Raw genomic sequence first — 24,507 nt, 5'->3', positions numbered from 1 at the left:
GAGGGTACACCTCCATCCTGGGTGCATTTTGCTCTCCCCTAACCAGCTCCCACCCACCTCTCACACTTGCCTGGCTATATTTAGACTGAAAACGCAGAATGCACTCCTGTGTTTATTTAGGGGTTGTATTCACACATGAAACAATACCCTCCTCTGGGTGTATGCTGACTTCCTGGGGGATCTCAGCCTTGACAATGAGCCCTGCAGGAGCTGGGTACCTGGAAATGCCCAGAGAGAGGGTCTCCCCTCTCCATTTGGAATCTCAAACTGCCTCCAAGGCCACCACACCCCCACTGGCTATAGTCCAGGGTAATTTTAGTTTGCACAGCAGCTCATTAACTTCCTCCTTTCTTGAGTGGGAGGAACAGGTGTCACAGCAGCAGAGAAGGGGGCTTCCCTGGGTTCCCCTGACCCCACCTACCCTTGTGGGCCTTAAAAAGTCCCTGTTCCTTCTTGCCCACATTGTGGGATGAGAGCTAGGAGACACTTGGGTGTCACCAATACTGGCTCCCCATACACAGGCCAGGCTGTCTGGAGAGCCAGGCTCCCCCTTTTCTTCCCTCCTCCCTGCCACAGCTGTGTCCCAATTAACACCTCTGCCAGCAGCCCAGGTGACAGCACATCCAAGGAAGGTATAAACCAAGCCACATCCCAGTTTGGAGGCCCAGAGCTCACTCTTCTGAGGTCAGCCAGAGTAGGGGGAGGAGAGAGACCCCAGCAGAGAGTCTGGAGGCCTAGGTTTTGAGTCGACAGCCTTGACCAAGGTGTTTTACCTCCTTGGGCCTCAGTTTTCCCATCTGTAAATGGGACTGGAGAGAGAGATGGCACAAATCAAAAGCTCTTAACCCAGGCTCTAGGAATTGTGCCATTACGTCTCCAACATTAAGCAGGTCTTAGGTATTTCTGCAAAGCAAACCCCAGGTCTGCATTTCTGTTACATCAGCACTGCATAACAGTCTCACCTGATGTCATTTGTGGGGATGATGACAGCCACCTAAGCAGGGGTGCCAAACATAAAACCCTGGTGGCCCACAGGCCAGTCCTACCACAAAGCTGTAATGATTGGCCCAAATGGTTTTTGTTTAATTTTTAGGTGAATTTATTTATTTATTTGTTTGTTTGTTTTTAGAGTTAGGGTCTTGCTTTGTCACCCAGGCTTGAGTATAACTGCACAATCATAGCTGACTACAGCCTCTAACTCTTGGGCTCAAGTGATTTTCTTGCCTCAGACTCCCAAGTGGCTGAGACTGCAGGTGCATGTCACCATATTTGGCTAATTTTTTAATTTTTTTTTTTCAGAGATGGGATCTCCCTATGTTGCCCAGGCTTGTTTTGAATTCTTGGCCTCAAGTGATCCTCCTGCCTTGGCCTCTCTAATCACTGGATTGCAGGTATGAGCTACTGTGCCTTGCCAGTGCTAACATTTTAAAAATGAGAGACCTGGTCTGGTGTGATGGCCCATACCTATAATCCTAGCACTCTGGGAGGCCAAGGCAGGAGCATCACTTTAGCTTAGAAGTTCGAGACCAGCCTGAACAAGAGCAAGACTCCATCTTTACTAAAAATAGAAAAACTAGCTGGGTTTTATGGCAGTTACCTGCAATCCCAGGAGGCTACTCAGGGCAGGAGGATCACTTGAACTCAGGAGTATGAGGTTGCTGTGAGCTAGCAATCAAGTGGGGGCAAGTGAGACTCTGGCTCAAAAAATAATGATAATAAAATAAAAATGAGAGACCTTACACAAAATCCAGAATGTTGGCTTTAAAAAAATATGAAGATCTGGCAATGCGGGGACTCCATTCCTGGCAACACTGGGCAATAATCACCAGGAGCTTCCCTTTTAGACATGATGTGGAAGTTCCAATTGGCCACAATCTCTACTACTCCCTACTGCCCTGCACCTTGCCTACTTTGTTCATGGGTCTCAACTGCATGAAACTCCCAGCATCTGAGTTTGCAACTTTTGCATCAATGTTGGTAAAAGCGCTAACACATGCAGGGATTTGTTTTTAGAGTACTTTGGGTATTTCCTACTGAGTACCTACTGTGTGCCAGATTGTGCTCCTGTGTGTCCCTTGCTCCCCTGTCCTTGACTTTCTCTCCCTCTCTGACAGCTGGAATTTAAGAAGTGCCAGACTCCATTATTTGGTTGTTATGAGTACAGACTCGGGAGCCAGCCTGTCTGAGTGAGTGCCAATCCCAACATGACCCCTTTCTAACTGTGTGACTTTACCTCTCTGGCCTTCAATTTCCTCCTCTGTGCAATGGGAATGATACTGGTGTCCACCTCACAGGGTAGGTGTGAAGCTTAGATAAGGTTAAACACATAAATCACTTAAAACAATGTTTGGTCATGGTCAGGCAACATACAACACACAGTGTCAGCTGCCATTATTATTATTATTATCATCATTACTACTACTACTACTGCTATCCCTGGGTCCCAAACCTGGTAGGAATGCTGTCCTCACTTCTGCCAGGACACAGAGTGCTTTTATATGGGCAGCTGGGTTCTGATCCCCCTCTTTCCCGACTCTCCCTGACTCTCCATGTGACCCTGGATAAGCTACTGCCTCCCCAGCCTCCACCACCCCACCTGCCCAGTAGGGGCCTACCCACCTCATGCTCTGCCTGGGAGAAGCGATCCTCCACACACCGGCGCAGCCTCTTGAAGGCGAGGCGCATGGCGAGTGGGCAGCGCCCCACGGAGCCCATGATGGCGTCTACGATGGGTCCCAGGTAGCCCGTCAGCAGCCCCACGCTGGTCTCCCGCATCTGCTCCTCTGAGGGCGCACCCTTAAAGGAGATCCTCCTGGAGGGGTCAGGACAGTAGCTCAGATGACAGCCAGGACCCTCCATGATGGCACCTGCTGAGCTCAGAGAGGACCCTCCCTACCACCACTGAGGCCTCTTTCCTGACACCCCCACCAAGCTTCTAGCTGCCCTGAGCTCATGCTCGGCTCACAGCCTTTGCACTTGCTGGGCCCTTTGCCTGGGACACTCTTGCCCACTTCCAGCTTAAATGCCTCAAAGTGACTGTCACTGCCTCAAAGTGACTGTCCTCCCCATCCCTCATATCACAGGCCCTGGCCCAGTGTCAGACACACACTCCCACCTCGGGGCCTTGCACTTGTTGTTCCCCTGCCTGGAACACTCTCCCTCCAAATCTCCCCATGACTGATTCCCTCACCACCTTCAAATCTTTACTTAAATATACCGTTCTCTAGGAGACGGTCCCTGTCACCACAGGCCCTCTCCTGCACTGTGTCCTGCATTGTGCTGGTCGCCTTCGATAACCTTCTTCAGATTACTGTCATCTTCCCCAGCATATGGCTTGTGTGCATTTGTTCCCTGCTATATCCTCATGCGACAGCCTGAGGAGCCAGGGGCTCATGTGTGAGGCTTCGAGCTCAACCACCAGCACCCTGGCTTGGGCAGCCGTGCCCCAGGCTGGAGTAGCAATCAGCACAGATCCAGCCCAACAAGGTTCCAGGTGGCAGGGGGGCCTGTTGGAGGGTCATGCCCACCCCTCAGGCTTTGCTAACCTGGCACGACTCAGGTCCATCTTGCACGGGTCCAGCTCCATGTACTTCTTCTCCTCGAAGACCCGGCTGATCACCGGCTTCAGGACCTCGTGCAGGTAGGGCATGCCCACGAGCTGGGGGCAGGGGGCACCACACGAGGCAGGGCTGAGGGTGAGGCCGGGTGTGCCCATGAGCTGGGCGCAGGGGGGACCATGCAGGAAGAGGTTTGGAGAGAGACTGGCTAGGGTTGGAGATGTCACCGTGGTGCAACTAAGGGCAAGGATAGGCACCAGCCACCAGCACTGCAGCTCAGCCAAGCACAGCTACCTGAAGCCAGCCAAGCATTGGCATCCAGAGACGTGCTGGGAAGACCCCTGAGGAAGCTGCACTTGGTCTCACCAGGCCTCCCCTACTCACCTTCATAAACTGCTCCATCGACTTGGATGCCAGGGAGTTAGAGCGGAAGAGGGTGTTGTGGTCAGCTGGGAGGATAGGGAAAAATGTTTGCTGGGATTTGAGGGGGCTGGACCCAGCTCGTCCCACTCACTTATGGTGAGGATCATGATTTTTCTAGCCTCAAGAATCAGGAAGACCCAAAATGTCACCCCCATCCACAGTACAGAGGCCCAGAGTGGTTAAGTGAACTGCCTGAGGTCACACAGCTCATGAGAAACAAAACCAGGGCCTGAACCCAGGACTGTGTTCCCAGCTGTCTGGGGATACCCAGCACAGGGATCCATACCAAAAAGAAGCCTGTATGCTCTGTGTGAGACTTCCCCATTCCTCCCCCAGGGACCCTCCTGCAGGCCCACCCTTGGGGGGCGACATCAGGGGGCCATACAAGCAACTCACTGGTCCGAGCCACCTCACGCCGGGTGAGATAGTCCAGAAAGGGCCCGGCCAGGCCCCGGCCAAGGAAGAGTTTCACCAGCTTGGTAGCAAGGTCTTGGCGACAATCCCCCAAGGTCAACTCCTCCAGCAAAGCGAGGGGGCCGGCAGTGTCCTCCTGGACAGGAACATGAGGCTAAAAAGGTAACCTGGGGACCTGACACTCCAAAGCAGAAGAGCCCAGATGGGGTTCCCTAAGGCTGGAGAGGCCGGGATCCAGACTCACGGCATTCCCTGGTAGAACTGCTCGCCTGATACACCCACCTCTGCTGGCCCCAGCACAGAAGTCATGAGTAGCTCCACGAGAGGCTGGTAGTACTGGGAGGGCAGGATGCGGTCTTCAGTCAGGCGCACCTTCAGCCGCAGGGCACCCAGGCTCCCCCTGACCAGGATCAGACCACAGGTGAAGGAGCATAAGTATGTATGGGCAGGTGTGGACATCCAAGAGAGGCAGTTGGGAACACAGGTAAAGAGTATGGATGTTTACAAAGGAAGACAGGTGTGAACAGGTGTGGGCAGTTGTGAATATAGACAAGTGTGAACAGTTGTGAACAGATATTGACAGATATAAATAGGAATGTACAAGCACAGACAGGGTAAACAGGTGTGGACAGAGTGGAAAGATGTGGCCAGTGTAAAAACTGTGCACAGGACTAGTGGACAAGTGTGAGTAGCATGAACAGGCATGAACAGGTGTGGACAGTATAAACAGGTGTAAACCTATATTGACAGGTATAAACAGGGAACGGCAAGCAGGGACAGGGTAAACAAGAGTGTAAAGAATGGACAGTGTGGACAGATGTGGATGGGTGTGGAAGGACCCAAAATGCTGAACACATATTGAGTGTGAACTGACATGTCTGCATGTGAACAGGTGAAAGGGCATAAGGCCAACTCATTCAGACGTATGTAAGCACATCTTGAGAGATGCTACACACACATTGATTGAAAGGATGGATGAATGCACAAACTCATGAAGTGGCATAGTGGTGGCGTGTGGCAGGCATGGGCACCCACGAAGACCACCCACAAGCTAAGGATGATACCCTACATGGCTCCAGCCCAGCCCCCTCCTTCCCCACCCCTATTTACCCAGAATCCTCCTCAGCTCTGGGAAAGGGCAGGAGGCGGAACCAACCATTGGGCGGCTTCTGCTGCAGGGTCTTTGGGGAGAACTCCACCTGCAGGTGAGACACACAGACCCTAGCTGGGCCCCAGGGAGGGGGATTGTGGCCTTTTCCCCTACCCTGTCCCAAATTATCAGCTCCTGCCAGGGCACTGAGGGCCTCCAGAGGGACTTAATTTGTTGAGAAAACTGAGGCTCAAAGAGATGGAGTGACTTGCCCAAGGTCACACAGCTGCTGGAGACAGCATGCCTGGATCAATTGTATTTTCAGCTCTGTTTAGGAACATAAATTGCATCTATCAAAAGGTTTGAAGACAGTCCAGAAGGGCCCTGAACCCCACGCTCTCTTTTTATAAAACTTTATAGAGATCTAATTTATATCCAGGCAATTCGCCGATTTAAAGTATACAATGTATGGGTTTTAATTATCCACAGAGCTGGGACAATCAGTGGTACCACTAATTTCAGAGCATTCTCTATCAACCCCCTAGAAAAGCCTATACTTCAGCCAGGCATGGAAGCTCACGTCTGTAATCCTAGCACTCTGGGAGGCTGAGGCAGGTAGTTCACTTGAGCTCAGGAGTTCAAGACTAGTCTGAGCAAGAGCAAGATCCCATCTCTAAAAATACTAACCAGGCGTTGTGGCAGGTGCCTGTAGTTCCAGCTACTTGGGAGGCTGAAGCAAGAGAATCACTTGAGCCCAAGAGTTTGAAGTTGCTGTAAGATATGATCCACAGCACTCTACCCAGGGTGACTGAGTGAGACTCTTGTCTCAAAATAAACAAACAAACAAACAAATAATGCTTGTACTTACTAGCAGTCACTCCCTGTTCCCCACCCCACCATCTACTTTCTGTGTCTACAGATTTGCCTATTCTAGACATTTCTTTTCTTTTTTTTTTTTTGAGACAGAGCCTCAAGCTGTCCCCCTGGGTAGAGTGCTATGGCTTCACTGCTCACAGCAACCTCCAACTCCTGGGCTCAAGCGAGTCTCCTGCCTCCGCCTCCCAAGTAGCTGGGACCACAGGCGCCCGCCACAATGCCCGGCTATTTTTTTTTGGGTTGCAACCGTCATCATTGTTTGGTGGGTCCAGGCTGGGGATTCGAATCCGCCACCTTAGGTCTACGTGGCTGGCGCCTTAGCCGGTTGAGCTGTAGGCGCCGAGCCTATTCTAGACATTTCATACAAATGGAATCATGAGTTTTAGAGAAACTGATTTGGTTCACTTAGCATGGTATTTTCCAAAGTTCATCCACATTGGAATATATGCCAGTACAGTAAGTCCTTGCTAAATGACCTATAAAGAAACCAATTTTGCCATAGGCTAATTGATAGGAACAAGCACTAAGTCCCTATGACATGCAGTATCAGTAAATCATTTTGTTTAAAGTCAAAGTTTCTAAGAACCTACCAATGGCATTAAGTGAGGACTTACTGAACCGCATTCCTCTTTGTGGTTAAATAATATTCCATTGTATTTTTTTAAAAATAGTCTCACTTTGTCACGTTCCATATTCTTGGGCTAAAGCGATCCTCTTGCCTCAGCCTCCCTTGGACTACATTTGCCCACCACAACACCCAGCTATTCTTAGAGATAGGGCCTGGCTCTTGTTTAGGCTGGTCTCGAACTCCTGAGCTCAAGCAGTCTACCCATCTTGTCCTCCCAGGGTCCTAGGATTACAAGCATTCCTCAGTCCATTCTGTTGATAGACCACATTTTGTTTATCTGTTGGTAGATATTTGGGTTGTTTCCACTTTGAGCTATTGTGACTAATCCTGCTATAAATACTAATGTCAAAGTTTTCTTGTGAACATAGGTTTTCATTTCTCTTGCATATATACCTAGGAGGAGGATTTCTGGGTCACGTGGAAACTCTATGTTTAACTATGTGAGGAACTGCCAGACTGTTTCCAAATGGCTGCATATTTTAAATCACTGCCAGGAGTACATAACCAAGCCTCCCTCTTATTTACTTCTCTTTTGCCTCCCTTGAAAAACTCTCAGCTCTGAATATACAGCCGCTTTTCAGTACTTCTGAGAGGAAGGAACAATCCTGCCTCTTTCTCCATTTTACAGATGGGAAACCAAGAGAAAGAGCCCAGTGCTTCCAGAAGTAGGAGTTAAGGGCTTAGGTTCTGAAGTCAGAAAGACTCAAACTGAAATCCTGCCTCTTCCATTTCTTTGTCATATGACCTTGAGAAAGCCACTTATCCTCTCTGAACGTCACTTTTCCATCTATAAAATGGGGATGATGACAATCTCAGCCACATAGGGCAGCCATGAAGGCTAAGTAAAGGGGCTATCCTGGAGGAACGCCCAGCAAAGGCCAGCACACAAACACCTTGTGTAGTCTCATCCCAGAAAGATCATCTTGTGATCTCGGGTAGGTTCCCATACTTTTGAGGGCCTCCATTTCCTAACCCATACAATGGGACAATGGGTCCTCATCACCAAGGCCTGGCCAGGGGAATCCACTGCAGCCTGCATGTCTGCCCTTCTGAGCCCCAAAGCACTCAGCCCACCTCGGCTTCTTTCCCCTTGGAGGCACTGCGGAGCCACAGAGGTTGTTGCAGGGAGTGATGCTCACCATGCCCAGGAAGTCATTCTTGCCCACCATGTCCCAGTCCCAGAGCTCCACACGCAGTGGGGATGGGTCACCAGGCATCTCCCGCAGCTCCAGCACCTCATCCCAGTGAGGGAAACGAGTCTTCTTGATGATCTGAGGGTGAGGGGTGTGGTCTGAGTGAGAGAGCCACCACTGAATGCTTCCCTCCTTCCCAGCTCCCCTGCCCCCCACTCACCGAGGTCTCCAAGCTCTGGTTGCCCCAAAACACACGTGCAAATGGGTCAGATGTGCCAGAAATGTCTCGGGGGGCCAGGTCCCTGGGGAAAGGTGAGGAAAGGAATGAGGGTACACATAACCCTCAAAGACCAAGACCCAAGTTGGGCCTTGGATAGGGGATTCTGGGAAGATCATTCAAATGCTGCTGGTTTCCAAGGCCATGAAATTTTCCACCATAGGGGCCCAGTAAGGGGCACCCCTCCCCACATGTTTTGCCTCACACTGCCCTATGAGGTGGTACTCGGATGCCCCTATTTTCTATATGAAGAAACTGAGGCACAGAAAGATCAAATTCTCTATCGAAAAGCCCCATAAGTGACAGTGCAGTGAGGAGCGGGGGAAGGGTGTCTCAGTTTTCCTGGAGGCCCTAGATAGGAGACTAGATACAAAGGTTCAAAGCCCGTCTCTGCACTCATTGACTGGGTGACACTAGGAAAACTCACTTCACTTCTCTGAGCCTTAGTTTCCTCATCTGGAAAATGGGAGCAATAACAGACCAACTACACAAGGCTGAGGGTTAAATGTGTGTAAAGGGCCTAACACACAGCACAAGGCAAGTGGTAAGTGCTCATCTTGTGTATTCATTCAACAAACACTCATGCCCCCACTCTGTCTGTGTTGCGATAGAAGCCATGGGGCAGGCACCCCCTGCCTCTTGCTGCCATGACAACCCGAAAGTCTTACTCCAGTCAGCTTCCGCATCCCTTCTTCTTGAGGTCCCCAAATTTAGGGATGCATCCCACCCGCACCTCTCCCTCTTCCTTCCTGCTTCCTCCTCCTGCTCTGTTCCCATCCCTGCTCAGCATCCAAAGCCTTCTTTGGTTTCCTAGGAGCCGACCCAGTTGCTAAGCGACAGCAATCAGTCCTGCTCATGCTTGCAAGGATCCTGCACAGCCTTGTGGCTGGGAAAGGGGCCGTGGGCACAAAGAAGACAGGGAAGAAGCCCCTGCCCCATGCTGAGTCCTTCAGCCTGTCCCCTGACTTCTTGGTTCTCCCTCATCCAGATCCCAAGGAGCCCCTGCTGACATATCTGTGATCAAAACTCCAGAAGTGGTGAGAGAGGCCCAGAGAGGGCAAGTAAAAGGAAAGGCTTTATGGTCACACAGCAAGGTAGAAATAGGAGATCCTCCCCAGTCTGGGCGAGGATTGGCCTGAAAGTAAGGGTTGAAGGAGTGAGGTATGAAAAATAGGCAGAAAGACAGGATGGGGGAAAGAAGGGGAAAGGATGGAGGTATTTAACGAAGCAAAATGATAGCAGGCTATGGAAGGAGGGGGATTACAGTGATAAGTAGGTTAGAGGACCATGAGCTGGTGCCCCTAGAGGGGCCACCTGTGGATTGCTCTGGTCTTGTGTCTCTCTTCCTTCTGATTTTCTCTGGGACAGGACTCAGCCCCAACTCACTCCCAGACCACATGAATGGGCCTATAACTCAGGCCTAGCAGTCAGTCAGTGTCATTGATTCAGAGATAGGCATGTGCCCCAAATTGGGCCAATTAGAATTAATTTCAGGACATTGGTTGGAAACGGTGAGAAATATTAGCTCTTTTTCAGTTTAAGTGGCTAAGTTGATGGGATGCCAACCTGGAGTGGCTGCTAGGGGCATCTTCATCCCCACCTGAGGAGAGGCTGCCTAAAAATTAAGCTAACACAGAGGATAGTAGAGCCCAAAGACAGAGACAGATTCCTGATGTCACTATTTGAGCACCTGGATCCAGCCACACCTGAAGCTACATGCTAGACATACGAGTCAATAAGCTAACTCTTCTGCTTAGGCCAGTATGATTTTAGTATCTGTCAGTTACAATTTGATTACTATACCTCCATACTCATCTGCGTGGCTATCTTCAGAATCTGGACTGTTGGTGCTGGTTACAAGGACACCACCAAGGATTTTACCCCCAAGAACTTACAACCCAGTGAGAGTAGACTGTCTACACAGGGAACCTGGCTGTCAGCTTAGAAGTACCCCAGAAGTGAAGAGGTCCCCAAGGCCAGGCAGCAGGGGAGATGCAGGGAATTCCTGCTCATTTTCAGACCACCCTTTCCATACCACCTCAACCTTGTCCTTACCTGGCCTGGAGTACATGGCAGCGCAGGCAACGGCCTTGTCCATACTCCAGCATCTGCACTGACAGGCATATCTCACCCTGCACCTCTGCATCTGGATCCACACGGCTCAGATTGATCCAGCTGTCAATCCCTGAAAGGCACAGCACTAACATTTTCGAAGTATCTACTGGCCATTATGTTAACTTAAAAATTCAATTAACACTAAACACATATTAAGTCACTGACTTCTGATGCAGTTGCTGAAATTATTCTCATTTTCAGATGAGGAAAATGAGGCCCAGGGAAAAAGAGCTTTATCAGTGATCCCACAGCTAGTAAAGCTAGAATTTGAGCACAGGCGTATAGTAATAGAGCCAATGCTCTTAGCCATGTGCATCCATACTCTTCACCTATTATTTAATCCCAACATACTCTCCCTTCAATAAATCTTGGCGCTCATGCACACGTGCACATCCTCTCTCTGCCTCTCTCTCTCTCATTTCTTTCAACATTCGAAGATATTGCTTCCTTTGTATCTCTTGGAAGTCAGCTTTCAGCCTAATAATTACTCTTCTGTAAGTGGTCTACCTTTTCTAATTTGGGGGACTATTATCTTTGATGTTCTGCTGTTTCCCAGAACAGCATGTGCCCAGATAAGGAATTTTTAAATCCTGTTGAGTGATGATTGTGCTTTTTCTATGTATAAAATCATGTCCTTTCTTCCAATCTGGAAAATTCTGGGCCATCAATTATTTTTTGTTATTTTCTTTCCCCAATATTTTTTTAAATTATTGTTTCCACTCCCTAATTTTTTCTATTCTTTCCTTTCTGGGACTCCAATTAAATAGATGTTAGACCTTCACAGTTATTTTCCACAGTTACATCTCTGAACTTCTTATATTTTCTTTCTATTTTCTGTGAGATGATTCTGAATAATTTCTCTGGATCAGCGGTTCTCAACCTGTGGGTTGTGACCCCTTTATAACAATGAAAATTCACTGTGGTGTTAGGAAGGTTGAGAACCACTGCTGTAGATCCATCCCAGTCTCACTTCAGCTGTGAATGATCTGATGTTTAACTCAGCCACTTAGTCTTGAATTTTAACTATTGTACTTATCTCTAAGTTTTATTTGGTTCTTTTCTAAATCTGCCCATTTATTTTTTAATTTATTGCAGTCATTTCTGGCCTTTCTTGTGACTCCATCTTTTATTTCTTTAAATATTGGATTTTTTACCCTGTATATCATAATCACAAAATCTAAAGTCATCATGGGTCTAAATCTAATGGCTATTGTTTCTGCTGACTGTTGCTCATGGTCTCCCATTTCCTTGTGTGTTTGGTGATCTTTGATGTGAAGTCATGTTTGTTTGATTTTAATATTTAGGAAACCTAAGAATGCTTATCCCTAGAAAGGAGTAGTAGCTGCTTATTGTGGGACTCTTTGTTAATGAGGAATTCTCATGTCCAGTAACATCTACCTTTCTCCAATCCACGTTTTATTCCCTTTGACGAACTGATATTGACATTTGCTTTTGGGGAAATCCTTCATTATCTCCGTGCTTATTGTTCACCATTTCCTATTAGATTTTAGCTCATGATTTTGCATAGGGAAAATATTGAGGGATCCCCCTTCTTTATAGCAAGTCTAATGATGCATTAGGAATCCTATTTTATTCAGGGTATCACTGTTACATGACAGGAGAGCACTTGTGAAGATCTAGTCCCTTCATGCTGCTTAAAGTGTAAATCCAATCTCACTTCTCATGTCACTGCTACCCCTAGTCCAGAATGACATCAGGTTTCTCTCACTTGATCACTGCAATAGATCCCTAACGTATCTCCTGTGTCGACTCTTGTCCCTCTGTGATCCAGTATCCACAGACAGCTATAGGGACCTTTTGAAAATGCATCCAATTTCTCCTATTGCACCATCTTCTGATAACATGACCCCATTCTCTTCACTGTCTTGCTCAAGGACCATCAGCGGTTCTCTGTGCCTCTAGAAGAATGTCTAGAGTCTGACTCTGGCCTAGCACCTACAGTCCTTTCCATAACCCCTACCAAGAGTTCCACATGACCTGGCTTATACCTGCCTCTGAAAGAAAATACATAAAAACATCTTAGCATCTTTGCCAAATACCTTTAAAGGACCAACTCATGCCTATTCCTCCATGAAGCTGTCCTTAACCACACTAGCCCTCACTACCCTCTCTTGTCATCCACTGTCATGCCAGTGATATTCCACATACCTCCACCTCCACATTTCTGTTTTAAAAAGTAAAAAGCACCCACATGCAGACACATGGACACTTTCTTCGTGTTTTTCTTGCTGTTCTGTGCCAAGTGTTTTGTTTTTCTATCTAGTCCATAAGCTCCTGGGAGGCAGACTTTATACTTCATTCATTTAATTCCACCCCCTGTGAGTAGATGTTTGAGGCACAATGGTTATAGCTCAGTGGGCAGATTAAGAACACAGACTTTGGCCAGGCATGGTGGCTCACGACTGTGATCCTAGCACTCTGAGAAGCCAAGCAGGGCAGACTGCTTGAACTGAGGATCTCAAGACCAGCCTGAGCAAGAGAGAAATCCTGTCTCTACTAAAAATAGAAAAACTAGCCAGGTGTTGTGGTGGGTGCCTGGAGTCCCAGCTGCTTGGGAGGCTGAGACAAGAGGATTGCGCAAACCCAAGAGTTTGGGGTTGCTGTGAGCTATGACACCATGGCACGTTAACCAAAGTGACAGAGTGAAACTCTGCCTCAAAAAAAAAAAAAAGAACACAGACTTTGGATTTGACTCTTACCTCTGCAACTTCTAGAAAGGGCAACTCACTTCACCTCTCCAAGCCTAGGTAAATCGGAGATCATTCTAGCGCATACTTCACCAGCATTTCTAAGAACTACATGTAAAGTGTTTGGTATCATGCCCAGCATATAGTAAACCCTCATTAAACAGAAGCAATGATCATAATGATGATTAGCACATAGTAAATTCTCAACTAATTCCAACTGAGGAATATAATAAATTATCCAACGAATGATACTGAGACAACAGTCATCTAGACAAAAAGTAATACTTAATATCTAGATAAATTACAAATAGATTAAAGACATGTGTTTAAACAAAAAGTGTCAGATTACTGCGAGGAGGAATTACTTTAAACAACTTTGTCTTGGGCAGCGCCTGTGGCTCAAAGGAGTAGGGCACTGGCCTCATATACTAGAGGTGGAAGATTCAAACCTTGCCCTGGCCAAAAACTAAAAAAAAAAAACCTTTGTCTTAACCTTATAGTTGGGAAGGTCTTTTTAGGTATAACAGAAAATCTAGAGCCAAAAGAAAAATATGAGGTTGACTTCAGAAAAAGAAACAGGGTGGCACCTGTGGCTCAAGAGGGTAGGGCACCAGTCCCATATGCCAGAGGTGGCGGGTTCACACCCAGCCCCAGCCAAAAACTGCAAAAAAAAAGAAAGAAAGAAAAAGAAAAAGAAACAAATTTTATACACGGACACATTATAGTCCAAGTTAATATAAAGACACAAAGGGTGGCTCCGCACCAGTAGCTTAGTGAGTAGGGCACCAGCCACATACACCGAAGCTGGTGAGTTCAAGCCCACCCCAGGCCTGCTAAACAAAAATGACAACTACAACCAAAAATATAGACAGAGAGCCGAGTGTTGTGGAGGGCACCTGTAGTCCCAGCTACTTGGGAGGCTGAGGCAGGAGAATCGCTTAAGCCCAAGAGTTTGAGGTGGTTGTGAGCTGTGACGCCATGGCACTCTACCTGGGGTGACACAGTGAGACTCTGTCTCAAAAAAAAAAAAAGACACAAAGGGAGAAAAAATAAGGCTATTCATTACAGCATTGTTTGAACTAGGGAAAAAAAGGGGAATAGCCCAGATACCATCAAGAGGGGTCTAACCAAATAAACAAAATAGTACATCCACACTGTGGTGTGCCACAAAGTCATACAAACAGCAAGGAATGCAGAAACTCTTAGAATGCTGTTACAGAAAGATCTTAAAGATATATGGTGAAACAAAAGGCAAAGTACTGAACAGACAATATCCGTGTAAGCAGAGAAAAAACACATATAGTACAGTATAAAAAGCACAGACTCTGCAACTAGACAAGCTGGATTCAAATTCCGACCACCCATGATCTCAAGCAAGTTATTTAACCCTCTGTGCCTCTGCTTACTCACCTTTAAAGCGGGCATACAAAGACCTACCTCACAGGGCTACTCTGATGACTGAGCTGCTACATGAGAAGCACTTAGAGAGCATTCAGTACACAGTAAGCACTAGTTAAGTGATGGCTGCTATCACTATTGTGACTTGCTTGTATATGTTTGAAATATCTCAAGAAGGGAAGAGGGAGAATTTTGCTGCTTATTGTAAACTCTGAATATTGAACTAGCCAAATGAATTAACTGCTCAAAAAGTAAAGACAAACCAAGAACAAAAATAATGTTCCACTGAAGGCTCTGTGCTTCCCTGTGCCCTTTGCTATATGGCATTGCAAATCCCCCCTCCCTCTGCCCAGCTGTGGCTGGTGCCCCGACCCACCTCGGGGGTCGGCAGCTATCTCCTCCCTGCTTAGTGAGATCTTGCCAATGACATCATCGTGCCTGTGGAAAGGCAGGGGAAGGTCCGAGTCAGGGACCCAGCCCCTCCCATAGACAAGTGGGAACAGGTGTCAAGGGCTAGGTGAGTGGACATGGTGTAACCCCACATCCCACCTCCCCTCAAGTGCCCAGGCTCAGGTCCCCAGCCACACACCCAACGGTATCTTCATCCAGCACATAGAAGGCCAGATGGTGGAAATCCAGGGGCAGGTGCACGGTGTACTCCTCACCCCAGAAGGGGCTCAGGCTTCGCCAGACAGTCGCTGTCCTGCAAAAGGGGGTACAGAGAGCTGGGCCCTTAGGCCACACAGGTGGCAGACACCTGGGGAACCAGACACACACACACAGGGATCCAGACTCACACACTCAGAGACCCACATGTATGCACAGCTGAGGAGCACTCCACACACATGCACACCTAGAACCTAGATAGAGACCCATCCAGGGACACACACACTCCTGTGAACCCAGGTATAGTCACACACACACACACACACACACGCACACACATGTACCCTGACATTCACACACCCAGAGACCTGGATACACACAGAGATCTCAACACACACACAGGCACATACTCTGGTCAAAACACACACATGATCCTACACACATACACACACTGAGGGGCCCCAGTACACACCTAAGGGCCCAGGTACCCACATAGAGTGACCAAAAGACACATATAGGGACCCATAGAAACAAATGTGCAGGCTTACAGACACACTGAGACAGAGTCACACACAGATGCAACAAGGAAGCCCGAGACACAAAGAGACACATCACATCTACACAGATACACAGGTTCACCCTCAGAAATGTCTAAAAAGCATACCCATGTGTTTGTAAATACAGACATATTCACACAGATGGACACATGCCCAGACAACGGAGACACACACATTCAACAAACATACAGCAAGTGACTTGCAGCAGATACTCATGATCCACTCACAGAAGAGGCACACAACACCTGGTCACTGACACACACACAGTTCCATTCAGTCAGTCAGTCAGTCAGTCCACAAACATCTACCCAGACTATGGGCACAGCCTGTGCTGGGGTCTGGGGAATCAAAGGAACGGTGCTAAGGCCATTACAAATGACCCTGCAATGGGCAGGGGCTTTCTCCCAAGCTCTCAGGATATGGCAGGAGAAGTCCTATCATGGGGCTTAGCTCTGTGGTACCTGGGTGGGTCTGGGAGGTGGAGATAGAGGGAGTCAGGGAAGGCTTCCTGAAAGAGCTAGTTAGGCAAAGGGAAGAGAGACAATGAAGAAAATGAAAGCAGGAAGAGCATGTGCAAAGGCCCTGAGGCAGGAATGTGTTTGGTAAGTTCAAGGAGCCAGAGTAGGCAGGGTTTCGCCACCCACAGTAAGCCAGGGGAAGTACTAGGGGGCAGGGAGGTAAAGACCAAGACAAGACCAGAAACAGATGCACAGATACAGCATCTCTGCCCTGACACCCCTGCAGATGCACTTCTCTTTACCCAGGGAATGAAGAATATACTTAGCCTGGTGAAGACACACCCCAAATGGCTGCAAAATTTGGTTCTTGCTCCCTTCTTCATTCCTTTTGCCACATTCTTTCCCAACAGAGTACACATATGTGCACACGCATACACACACTCTGGGTCCCTTTCGTTCAGCCCAAGGGCACCACCATCAGAGGGACCCTCAGAGCTTCTTCCCACCCTTCTACCCCTACCTCAGGCTTCTCCCAGCTTAGAGGCCCCCCCAGGTTCCCCAACTCCTCACAGCCCAGAGAGGGAGAGATCATGCCTAGGTTCACACAGAACATCAATCTGTGGATTTGGGGTGGTGGCACAGAATGGAGCAAGGGGCAGGTTGAGGACAGGGAAAATGGAGGGGTCAGCATGTTGCAGAGGGCCCCTCCCCAGTGCAGAATCGTGCCTCCAGCTCCCAGCCCATCTGGACCAGAACTGGTGCCAGGAGCATCCTGAATCCTGCTGTCTCCATAGGAACTAGCCACCCACCCACCTGCCCTCTCAGACCTGCGGGGGCTGAGAGCTATCCCTTGGCCTGCGGGGGTGAGAGCCAAGCACAGCCCAGCCTGAAGCCCCCTCCAAGACTCATGCACACCTCCCACGTGTTCATACCAGTGCCTGTGTGCCCAAATAGACAGGCATTGGTACTTTAGTGTGTGGATAGGGCAGCCCTATACATGTGCACACACATGCACACACCACACAGGTACACATGTGTGACATGAACACATGGTCACACGTGTCCACAATAGCCCTGAGACACATACTCACACACTCACGAGCAGGCCCAGCTGGACAGGCACATGCACACTCCTTGCCCACAGCACCCAGCAAGCCCAGAACAAGCTAGTCCAGCCAAGCGTGAGATGCAAGATGCCCAGCCCCAGAGATGCTACTGTGGGAGGCACAGGCTGAGTCAGCCCTAGGGAGCTGCAGGGACATCATCCAGTCCAGAGGGAGAGGGTGGCCAGCCAGGTGGGGCTGGATGGAGAGAGGAGCTGGCAGCCCCAACCACCCAGCCCCAGAAAGGCCAGGGCACAGAGCATCCACTGTCAGGCCATGAATCCTCCGTGGGGTAAGAACTGCCCTGTTCCCTACTCCTCTCAGTGTTAATTCTGAACTCCCCTGGTCTACAAAGAGCCCATCCCCTACTCCCCTGGCCCCAGGCCTGGCATCTCCACTCCTCACCTGGCTACCACCTCGTCATCCACCTTCATGAGGCAGTAGGGGTCACTGCTCCCAGACCTGCAGAAGGAGAATGGTTAGGGAGGAACTGGATTGAGAGGGCAGTGATGGGGACAGGGTCCCAATCCACCTTTATTATACAGACAGGGGAAATCAAGGTCGGTGTGGGGGGATGTGCCGAGGGTCACACAGCTAAGAGGCAGGACCTCAGGGGAACAGGAGTCATCACAGGTGCCCGAATCCCCACCCAAGGCACCACCTCTGTGGACTCAGGGCTTGCGTGCACAGGAATGGAACAGAAAGGCATGAGATCAGGAAGTTCCGAATCCTGGCCCAGAAAACTCAAAGCTGTGGTCAAGAGCATGTGCTAGGGTGTCTTCAACACCTGCTTCACCAGCCCCTAGATGAGCAACCTGGATGAGCTCCCTGTACCTCAGTTTCTCTGCTCTATCTATAACTTGGGCTGATATTAACACACACCTCCTGGGGTTGGAGAAACCAAAGGAGATAGTACATTGTGGATGCATCCCAGAGCCCACCCCACATGCTACCTTCTGGGGTGAGCATTACCCTCCCCAGCTTTGCAGTGCAGTAGGGTGTCCCTGGGAGGGGAACACCCTATTCCTCAGCCCTCAGCTGGGATGGAGCACAGCAAACTCTCCCTGCAGGCACAGACCAGGGGATCCAGACCTCCAAACTGAGCCAGTAAGAGATATGCTGCACCACCTTGAGTGGCCCTGAGCCAACCAACCAAAGCCAGCTCCATCCCCCGTGCATAGTAACAGTTACTAGTACCCTCTAGCATCTAGCAGGGCCCCTCAGTTCCCCCTTTGTCTTTTATCAAGCTCCTGCCAGCCTCAGGGCCTTTGCACTTGCTGTTTCTGCTGCCTAAGATTCTATCCCTGATCTTGTCATGGCTGGCTTCTTCCTGTCATTCAAATCTCAGTCCAAATGTCATCTCAAAGACACTTTGATGACCACTGTTCTGTCTAAATTAACCCTCATACCCCTCTCAGCACATAGAATCATCTTGCTCCCTTATTTCTCTATGCACTTAATGTCTGTCTTCCCACCACCCCACAACTTCTGTACTGTGAGCTCCTTGGCAGAAAGTCTGTGTCCTCCTTATCCCCACCCCAGACTCCCACCTGGCACATGCAGTCAGCCCTCCAGAAATACTTGTGTATGAGTGGGTTTCTGGAGTGCCTTCTCTGAGGCCGGGAGGAATGGGGATTGCTGGGGCTCACACACACACACTCTCTCTTAACCAGTGCCTTTCTACCCTGTCTAAAAGTGCCTTTCTACCCTTTCTAAAGGCCCTCTCCCCCAGCCACCATTCTCTCTATCCTCTGCCACCACTTCTTTGTTCATTTGTCAGAAATGCCTCAGGGGTTCCAGGGAAGAAGGATGTTGGCACTAAGAGTCAGCTCCAACCTGAGCTTTGTCCGGCTTATGAGCCCTTCCCCATGCCTAAGTTTCTCTGCTCCTTCTCATAGCCCCCTCTGACTGGTGCTCAGAGGCTTCCATTTCCCTATCTGGTTTCTATTCACGAACTGTAGACCAGGCAATGCTCCATGTCTCCATGCTCCACTCTGGGCTCCACCTCTGAACCCCCTTCTGTGTAGCGTCTCAGGCCTCAGTCTCCCCTTCTGGCTCCCTCCCAAACCCACTGGACTGGGCAATCCCAGCAGCCTCAGTCTCCCTGTATAGGCCCATCCTTGGACACTTGAGACTAGGTGATGCCCTCTATGTGTCTCAATTTCTCTCTGTCCTCTCTATCCCAGAGGTTCCTTTAGGAAGGCCCCCATTCCTCAGTCTCCCTCACTGCAGGGGAGGGGGGTCAGATTGGCTGGGACTAGCAAAGGACTGGAAGACACACCCCATCCTGTCCACCTAGCCCCCATGGGAGCTGAGCTCAGCACTGGTCAGCTCCAGGGCTCTGACGCACAAGGGCCTTATCAGGTGCCCATCAAGTAGGGGCAATGGTGGCGGGTGGGGGTGGCCCCTTCCAGACCCTTGACATCTCCAGACTCTTGGCCTCTCCCACGGCCCCTGCTTCAGCTCAAGCATGTGAAAGCAGGCCCTCAGCCATCACCTGCCCTGTCTGGTTTGTGCATGAAAGCAGTCAGTGTTCAAATCCTTACTATGTGACCTTAGACAAGTGACTACGCCTCACCCATCCTCAGTTTTCCCATTTGTAAAATGAAGATGCCGATAGGACAGACCCTGGTCCATACTAAGCCCTCAATGCCTGACAGCTGCTATTATTAATAATAGTAATAACTCTAAATTATCTGCTGAGGCCTCCCCCTAGACCAGAATGGACCCCTCTCAAACCTGACAATGCTTCAGGCAGTGTCTGGGCCCTTTCCCTTAGAAGAGGGGAGAGAGAACACACCCCACCTAGGAGCATGAAGATCCTGGCATGCTCTGAGAAGAGCCACTTTGAAGAAGGGTGCCAATAGCTGGGGAAACTGAGGCAGAATGGTTGGATCCCCAGCTGGGGCTCAGCGATTTCTCCTCACCCTTGCTCTGGGATGTGGCCCACCTCATAGCTCATCTTGGTATGGGAACTGGGGAGAGAATGGGTGGCCAAGAGATGCAAGAATGAAGTATGACTCAACTCTCTTCTCAGCAGAAGTAAAAGGAGCCCTGTGAACCAGTGTTGAGGTCCAGGGGTGACACCGGCTCCCTCTCTAACCCCTCAGCCAGAACTGAGACAGGAACCCAGTTTCTGGAAAGGACTCCTTCAGCCATCCAGCTACTAAGCCCCCACCACACCTGGATTTCTGGGACAAATACACAATCTAATTCTCAGGGGCTACAGGGGGTAGGGGGACATCTCAAGAAGAAAGTGGCAGGGGACTTGTCGCTGTATTCACACAAGCTCTCTGCTTTTGTTTCAGGTGCATGTCTATTTGGGGTAGGTAATGAGGATGGGGGGTGGCTAAAATTGCTCTAAACAGCTCCCGCCTTGACACAGCTGCAGTGTTGGGAAGGAGTGTTCACAAAACCAAAGGCAAGACTCTCTTTGCAGGAGGCCCACAGCTTGGAGAGTTGGCACCTAGCTAAGCCTCATCCTTGCATAGGTAAAGGCTCCTTGACCATGTCCCTGCTTACCTTGGCCACAAGTAAATCTGAACAGGTCCTCCCTCCTCACAGCTGAATGTGAGACCCTAGGGATTCAAGACGGAGACTCCTAGCTAGAGCTCCACTGCCCAAATGGGAAACCAAGGCCCAGAGAAAAGTAATGTCAAGGTCACACAGCAAATGTTCTCTCAAGGATTCCACACCTGTCTCAAGTGCTTACACCCTCAAAGCCCCTTTCTGGGCACCAGGCCAAGCAAGATGGGAACCCACCCCCCATTCTGCTAATTCAGCAACTGTTGACTCAACCCTGGGAGAACCACAGCCACCGGCTGGTTGTGAGGAAAGCCCAAGGGTCCCCTAGTTCCATCACACCTGATTGGGGACAGGGAGCTGACTCTTCACTCAGCTCAGCATGCTGGAAAGGCCCACACTAGGGTAGGAGCTCAGGGCTCTGGGTGAATAGGACCCCAGAGGGCCACCTGGTGACACTCTGCAAACCTAAACACCAGATGCACACAGAATGTTGGAGCCCATCTGGATCCCGGGCTCTCTGGGGCTCCTCCCCTGGAGTTTCCTTCATAGGGCCCCACACAGGCCTAGAGAAGCCTCCCCTTCAAACCTGCGTGTACTAAGGAAGACCCCCTCCCCACTCTCTCCCCAGTTCTGACAGAATCTGGCCCTCCAATCCCCTCTTCAGCCCTATTAAACCCCCCTTTAGTACAACGCGGGAACAAAGACACCCCCTTGCCCGGGGGCGGGGCGCGGCATATGCTAAGTGTGGGAGCCCCTTCCCACGAGGACAGCAATGAGCACCGGGCCTCTGGCCCCGTGAAAGCGGACCTGCCCCAATACCGGTTTTAGGCAAGACCTCCCACCCTTCTGAGACCCGCACTGGCACGCGGAATGGGTGACTCCGGCCCCACCCCATGGCCGGCGCCCCTTGCCCGCGAGGCGCCCCAGGAGTACTCACACGTCCCTGGCGGGCAGCGCTCGGCCTTCCACCACGCGGACATGCAGGGAGCTGCTCTTGGCCATGGCGCCAGCCCCAAACTTTCCGGGCAGAAGCACGCTGGGTTTGCAAGCAGGACCAGAGCGGGAGGGTGCGTCTACATTTCACCAGCTTCGAGCCTGGAGTCCTTCCCTGGCGTCTTGGCGACACACCTGTCCGAGACGCGGGTAGCTGGACTGGAGGTTTCGGAAGGAAGAAAAAGAATAGGTGCCCGAGGAGGGGGCGCCCGCCTGGACTCTACAGGTAGGAACCTCGTGCTGGCCCAGGAGGCTGAGCGCTCAGGGGGCACAGCGGGATCTTGCCTCGGTGTCTGGCCGACAGGTTGGGCGGGCAGGGGGCGGGAGGGGGCGGCCTAGGGCCCTCCCCCCCAATCCCGCCTCCCGTGGGGTCCCGGCCCGCCCCCGACCCTCCTCGCGCGCCCTCTGCCGGCACCCCAATCTTGCGCACCAGAGCGCACGGGCAGTGGAGACCAGGGTACACCAAGGCTGGCACCGCCAGGTGGAGAGGGGCCCGCGGTCATGGTAGGCGTGGTTGCTGGCTCCTGGTGAGTTGGCACTGGGCTTAAAAGACACAGTCTGTCCTCCGCCCGTTCCCCCACCCAACACCTTCACACCTCTCCTGCCCCTCCCCTGCCTACCATCTAGGCACCGCCTCCTCGGTGCGACCTCCGTGGCCAGTGCAGAAGTAGTATCCTTGGTGGCCGGGAGGCGTCGCTGGAGAAAGAGTCGCACGTTCCCTAGGGGTCTGTTGAAAATCAAGGGAGGGGCTTCGAACATCCCTTTCCATCTCGTTTTGGTTACCAGTTAAGCCCAGACAGTGCCAACGGTTGTACGAACGTCACGGGCTGGCACTGCGGGGGAGGAAGCCACACCGGAGGGGGAGGGGAAGGCTTGCAGATAACAACCACTCCAGCAATGATGAAAAGTCATCTATAATTGTTGGAACACTTTTTGTGTCCCAGGCACTGTTCAAGGCGATTTGTGAGGATTAGCTCATTTCCGTCCTCACAATATCTCTCAGCGATGGGCATACAGAGTTAGCCCCATTCTATGGATGAAGAAACTGAGGTTCAGAGGGGTTCAATAACTTGGCGGAGGTCTCACAGTAAGTAGTTGATTTGCCATCCTGGGTTTTAATCCTGACTCTGCCATTTGGTACCTGTGTGGACTTGGGCATATCACTAACCTCTCTGTGCCTGGGTTTGGTTTTCTACTCTGTTGTACCTCCCTCTTAGGGGTTTTGAAAGAATTAAATGAGATAACGAAGATAAAATTCTCAGAACAGTAACAGGCACCTAATAAACTTTCAGAAAGTGTTGGATATGACTGTTGTCCTTCAAGGCGTGGCTCAAATGTCACCTCTCCTGGAAAGCCTTCCAGGATGTACCCCCCCCACCGAGATTTTTCTCTTTTTTTCTTTTCTTTTCTTTTTCTTTCTTTCTTTTTTTTTTTAGAGACAGAGTCTCACTATGTCACCCTCTGTAGAGTACTGTGCTGTCACAGCTCACAGCAACCTCAATTTCCTGGGCTTAATCGATTCTCTTTTCTCAGCCTCCCAAGTAGCTGGGACTATAGGCACCGGCACAATGCCTGGCTATTATTGTTGTTTTGTTATTGTTGTCATTATTGTTAAGCAGGCTTGGGCTGGGTTCGAACCCACCAGCCCCGGTGCCCTAACCACTAAGCTACCAGCACCAAGCCCAGAGATTTTTCTTTCTTTTTTTCTGCTCTTGCTTTGCCAGGTTTGTACATTTTTCAAGTTTTAAATGAGATAATGTGATGAGAAGGACCTGTCCAGGGGCAGATAATTACACACACTTATTTCTCCCCATGAGTTTGATATTTACCTGCTTAAAAGTTCTTGGAAGAGCTAACTCCGAGCCTGACTCACTGTGGCTGGCTCAGGGCACCAATCAGGAGGCCCCTGTAAAATGAGCACAGAGCTGACACCCAGACCGGTGGGACCAGGCGTGCCCTGCCCAGCCCTGCCCCACAGTCTGCTTCCCATTCTCCCTCCTGGACTCCCTACCCAGCAGCCCAGCCAGGCTAGTGATGGATTCAAAGCCCTAGAATTCTCTCCTCAGCTGATAGATGACTAGTGAGTCCTCTGATCCCTCAGAGACTGGGCCTCAGATAAGCCCATCTGGGAAATGGGTCTAGTAGAACAGGCCCCAAGTCTTCGGCATATTGCAGCATCCTCAGGGTATGAGGGGCAAACGAGGGTTAGAGCTGGAGCAGTGGTACCCCAAAAGCAGTTATACCCCCTCCATTGTGATCTTTATCAGTTACCCTAGCTCTTCCCCAAAGTAAAATGTACAATCTAAGGGGGAAATGGTACTTGCTATGTAACTGCAGCTTCAAGACAGTTTCCTGCACCCTGCACACACCCTCCCCCCTGAGTGAGGGCAGCTTCAAGTTGAAATTTTTTTTTTAGAAGCCTCCAGAGACCTCAGATGGGCCATCAAGACCCCTGGGACTGCTAATGGAACCTGAAGGGCCTAGCCCTGGAACTTTGTGGGATGCCAGCCAAACTGCCAGCCAGCCCTCTTGGCCCATCTTCCAGAGCTGAGCAGGAAATCACATTCCCAAACACCCCTCCTTTGCCCCCTCCAGGGGAACTATGGAAGCTATAAACTGTGCCAGCCCAGCCTCCAGGGACCAGCT

General features: G+C 50.3%; 1 protein-coding gene across 2 annotated transcripts in view; it reads right to left on the bottom strand.

Annotated features, from left to right (window-relative positions):
• RASAL1 (RAS protein activator like 1) overlaps nt 1-22,158 on the bottom strand; it is a 28,886-nt gene extending 6,728 nt beyond the window's left edge. For both annotated transcript variants that reach the window (XM_003790005.3, XM_012805256.2), the window contains exons 1-13: nt 21,806-22,158; nt 17,749-17,805; nt 15,209-15,322; nt 14,996-15,057; nt 10,454-10,583; nt 8,342-8,423; nt 8,128-8,259; nt 5,505-5,593; nt 4,677-4,794; nt 4,377-4,530; nt 3,942-4,006; nt 3,546-3,658; nt 2,620-2,812 (exon numbers count right to left, since the gene is read on the bottom strand). In XM_003790005.3, the coding sequence (XP_003790053.2) occupies nt 2,620-2,812; nt 3,546-3,658; nt 3,942-4,006; nt 4,377-4,530; nt 4,677-4,794; nt 5,505-5,593; nt 8,128-8,259; nt 8,342-8,423; nt 10,454-10,583; nt 14,996-15,057; nt 15,209-15,322; nt 17,749-17,805; nt 21,806-21,870 (1,374 nt within the window). In that variant the 5' untranslated portion in view covers nt 21,871-22,158. The remainder of the gene's footprint in view (nt 1-2,619; nt 2,813-3,545; nt 3,659-3,941; nt 4,007-4,376; nt 4,531-4,676; nt 4,795-5,504; nt 5,594-8,127; nt 8,260-8,341; nt 8,424-10,453; nt 10,584-14,995; nt 15,058-15,208; nt 15,323-17,748; nt 17,806-21,805) is intronic.
• Nucleotides 22,159-24,507: the final 2,349 nt, after the last annotated feature.

Source organism: Otolemur garnettii, unplaced genomic scaffold (genome assembly GCF_000181295.1).
Source record: "Otolemur garnettii isolate 467f Iridium unplaced genomic scaffold, OtoGar3 scaffold00038, whole genome shotgun sequence".
NCBI lineage: Eukaryota > Metazoa > Chordata > Mammalia > Primates > Galagidae > Otolemur > Otolemur garnettii.
Note: the sequence above shows the minus strand (reverse complement) of the source record. Positions and strands in the feature narration are given on the sequence as shown.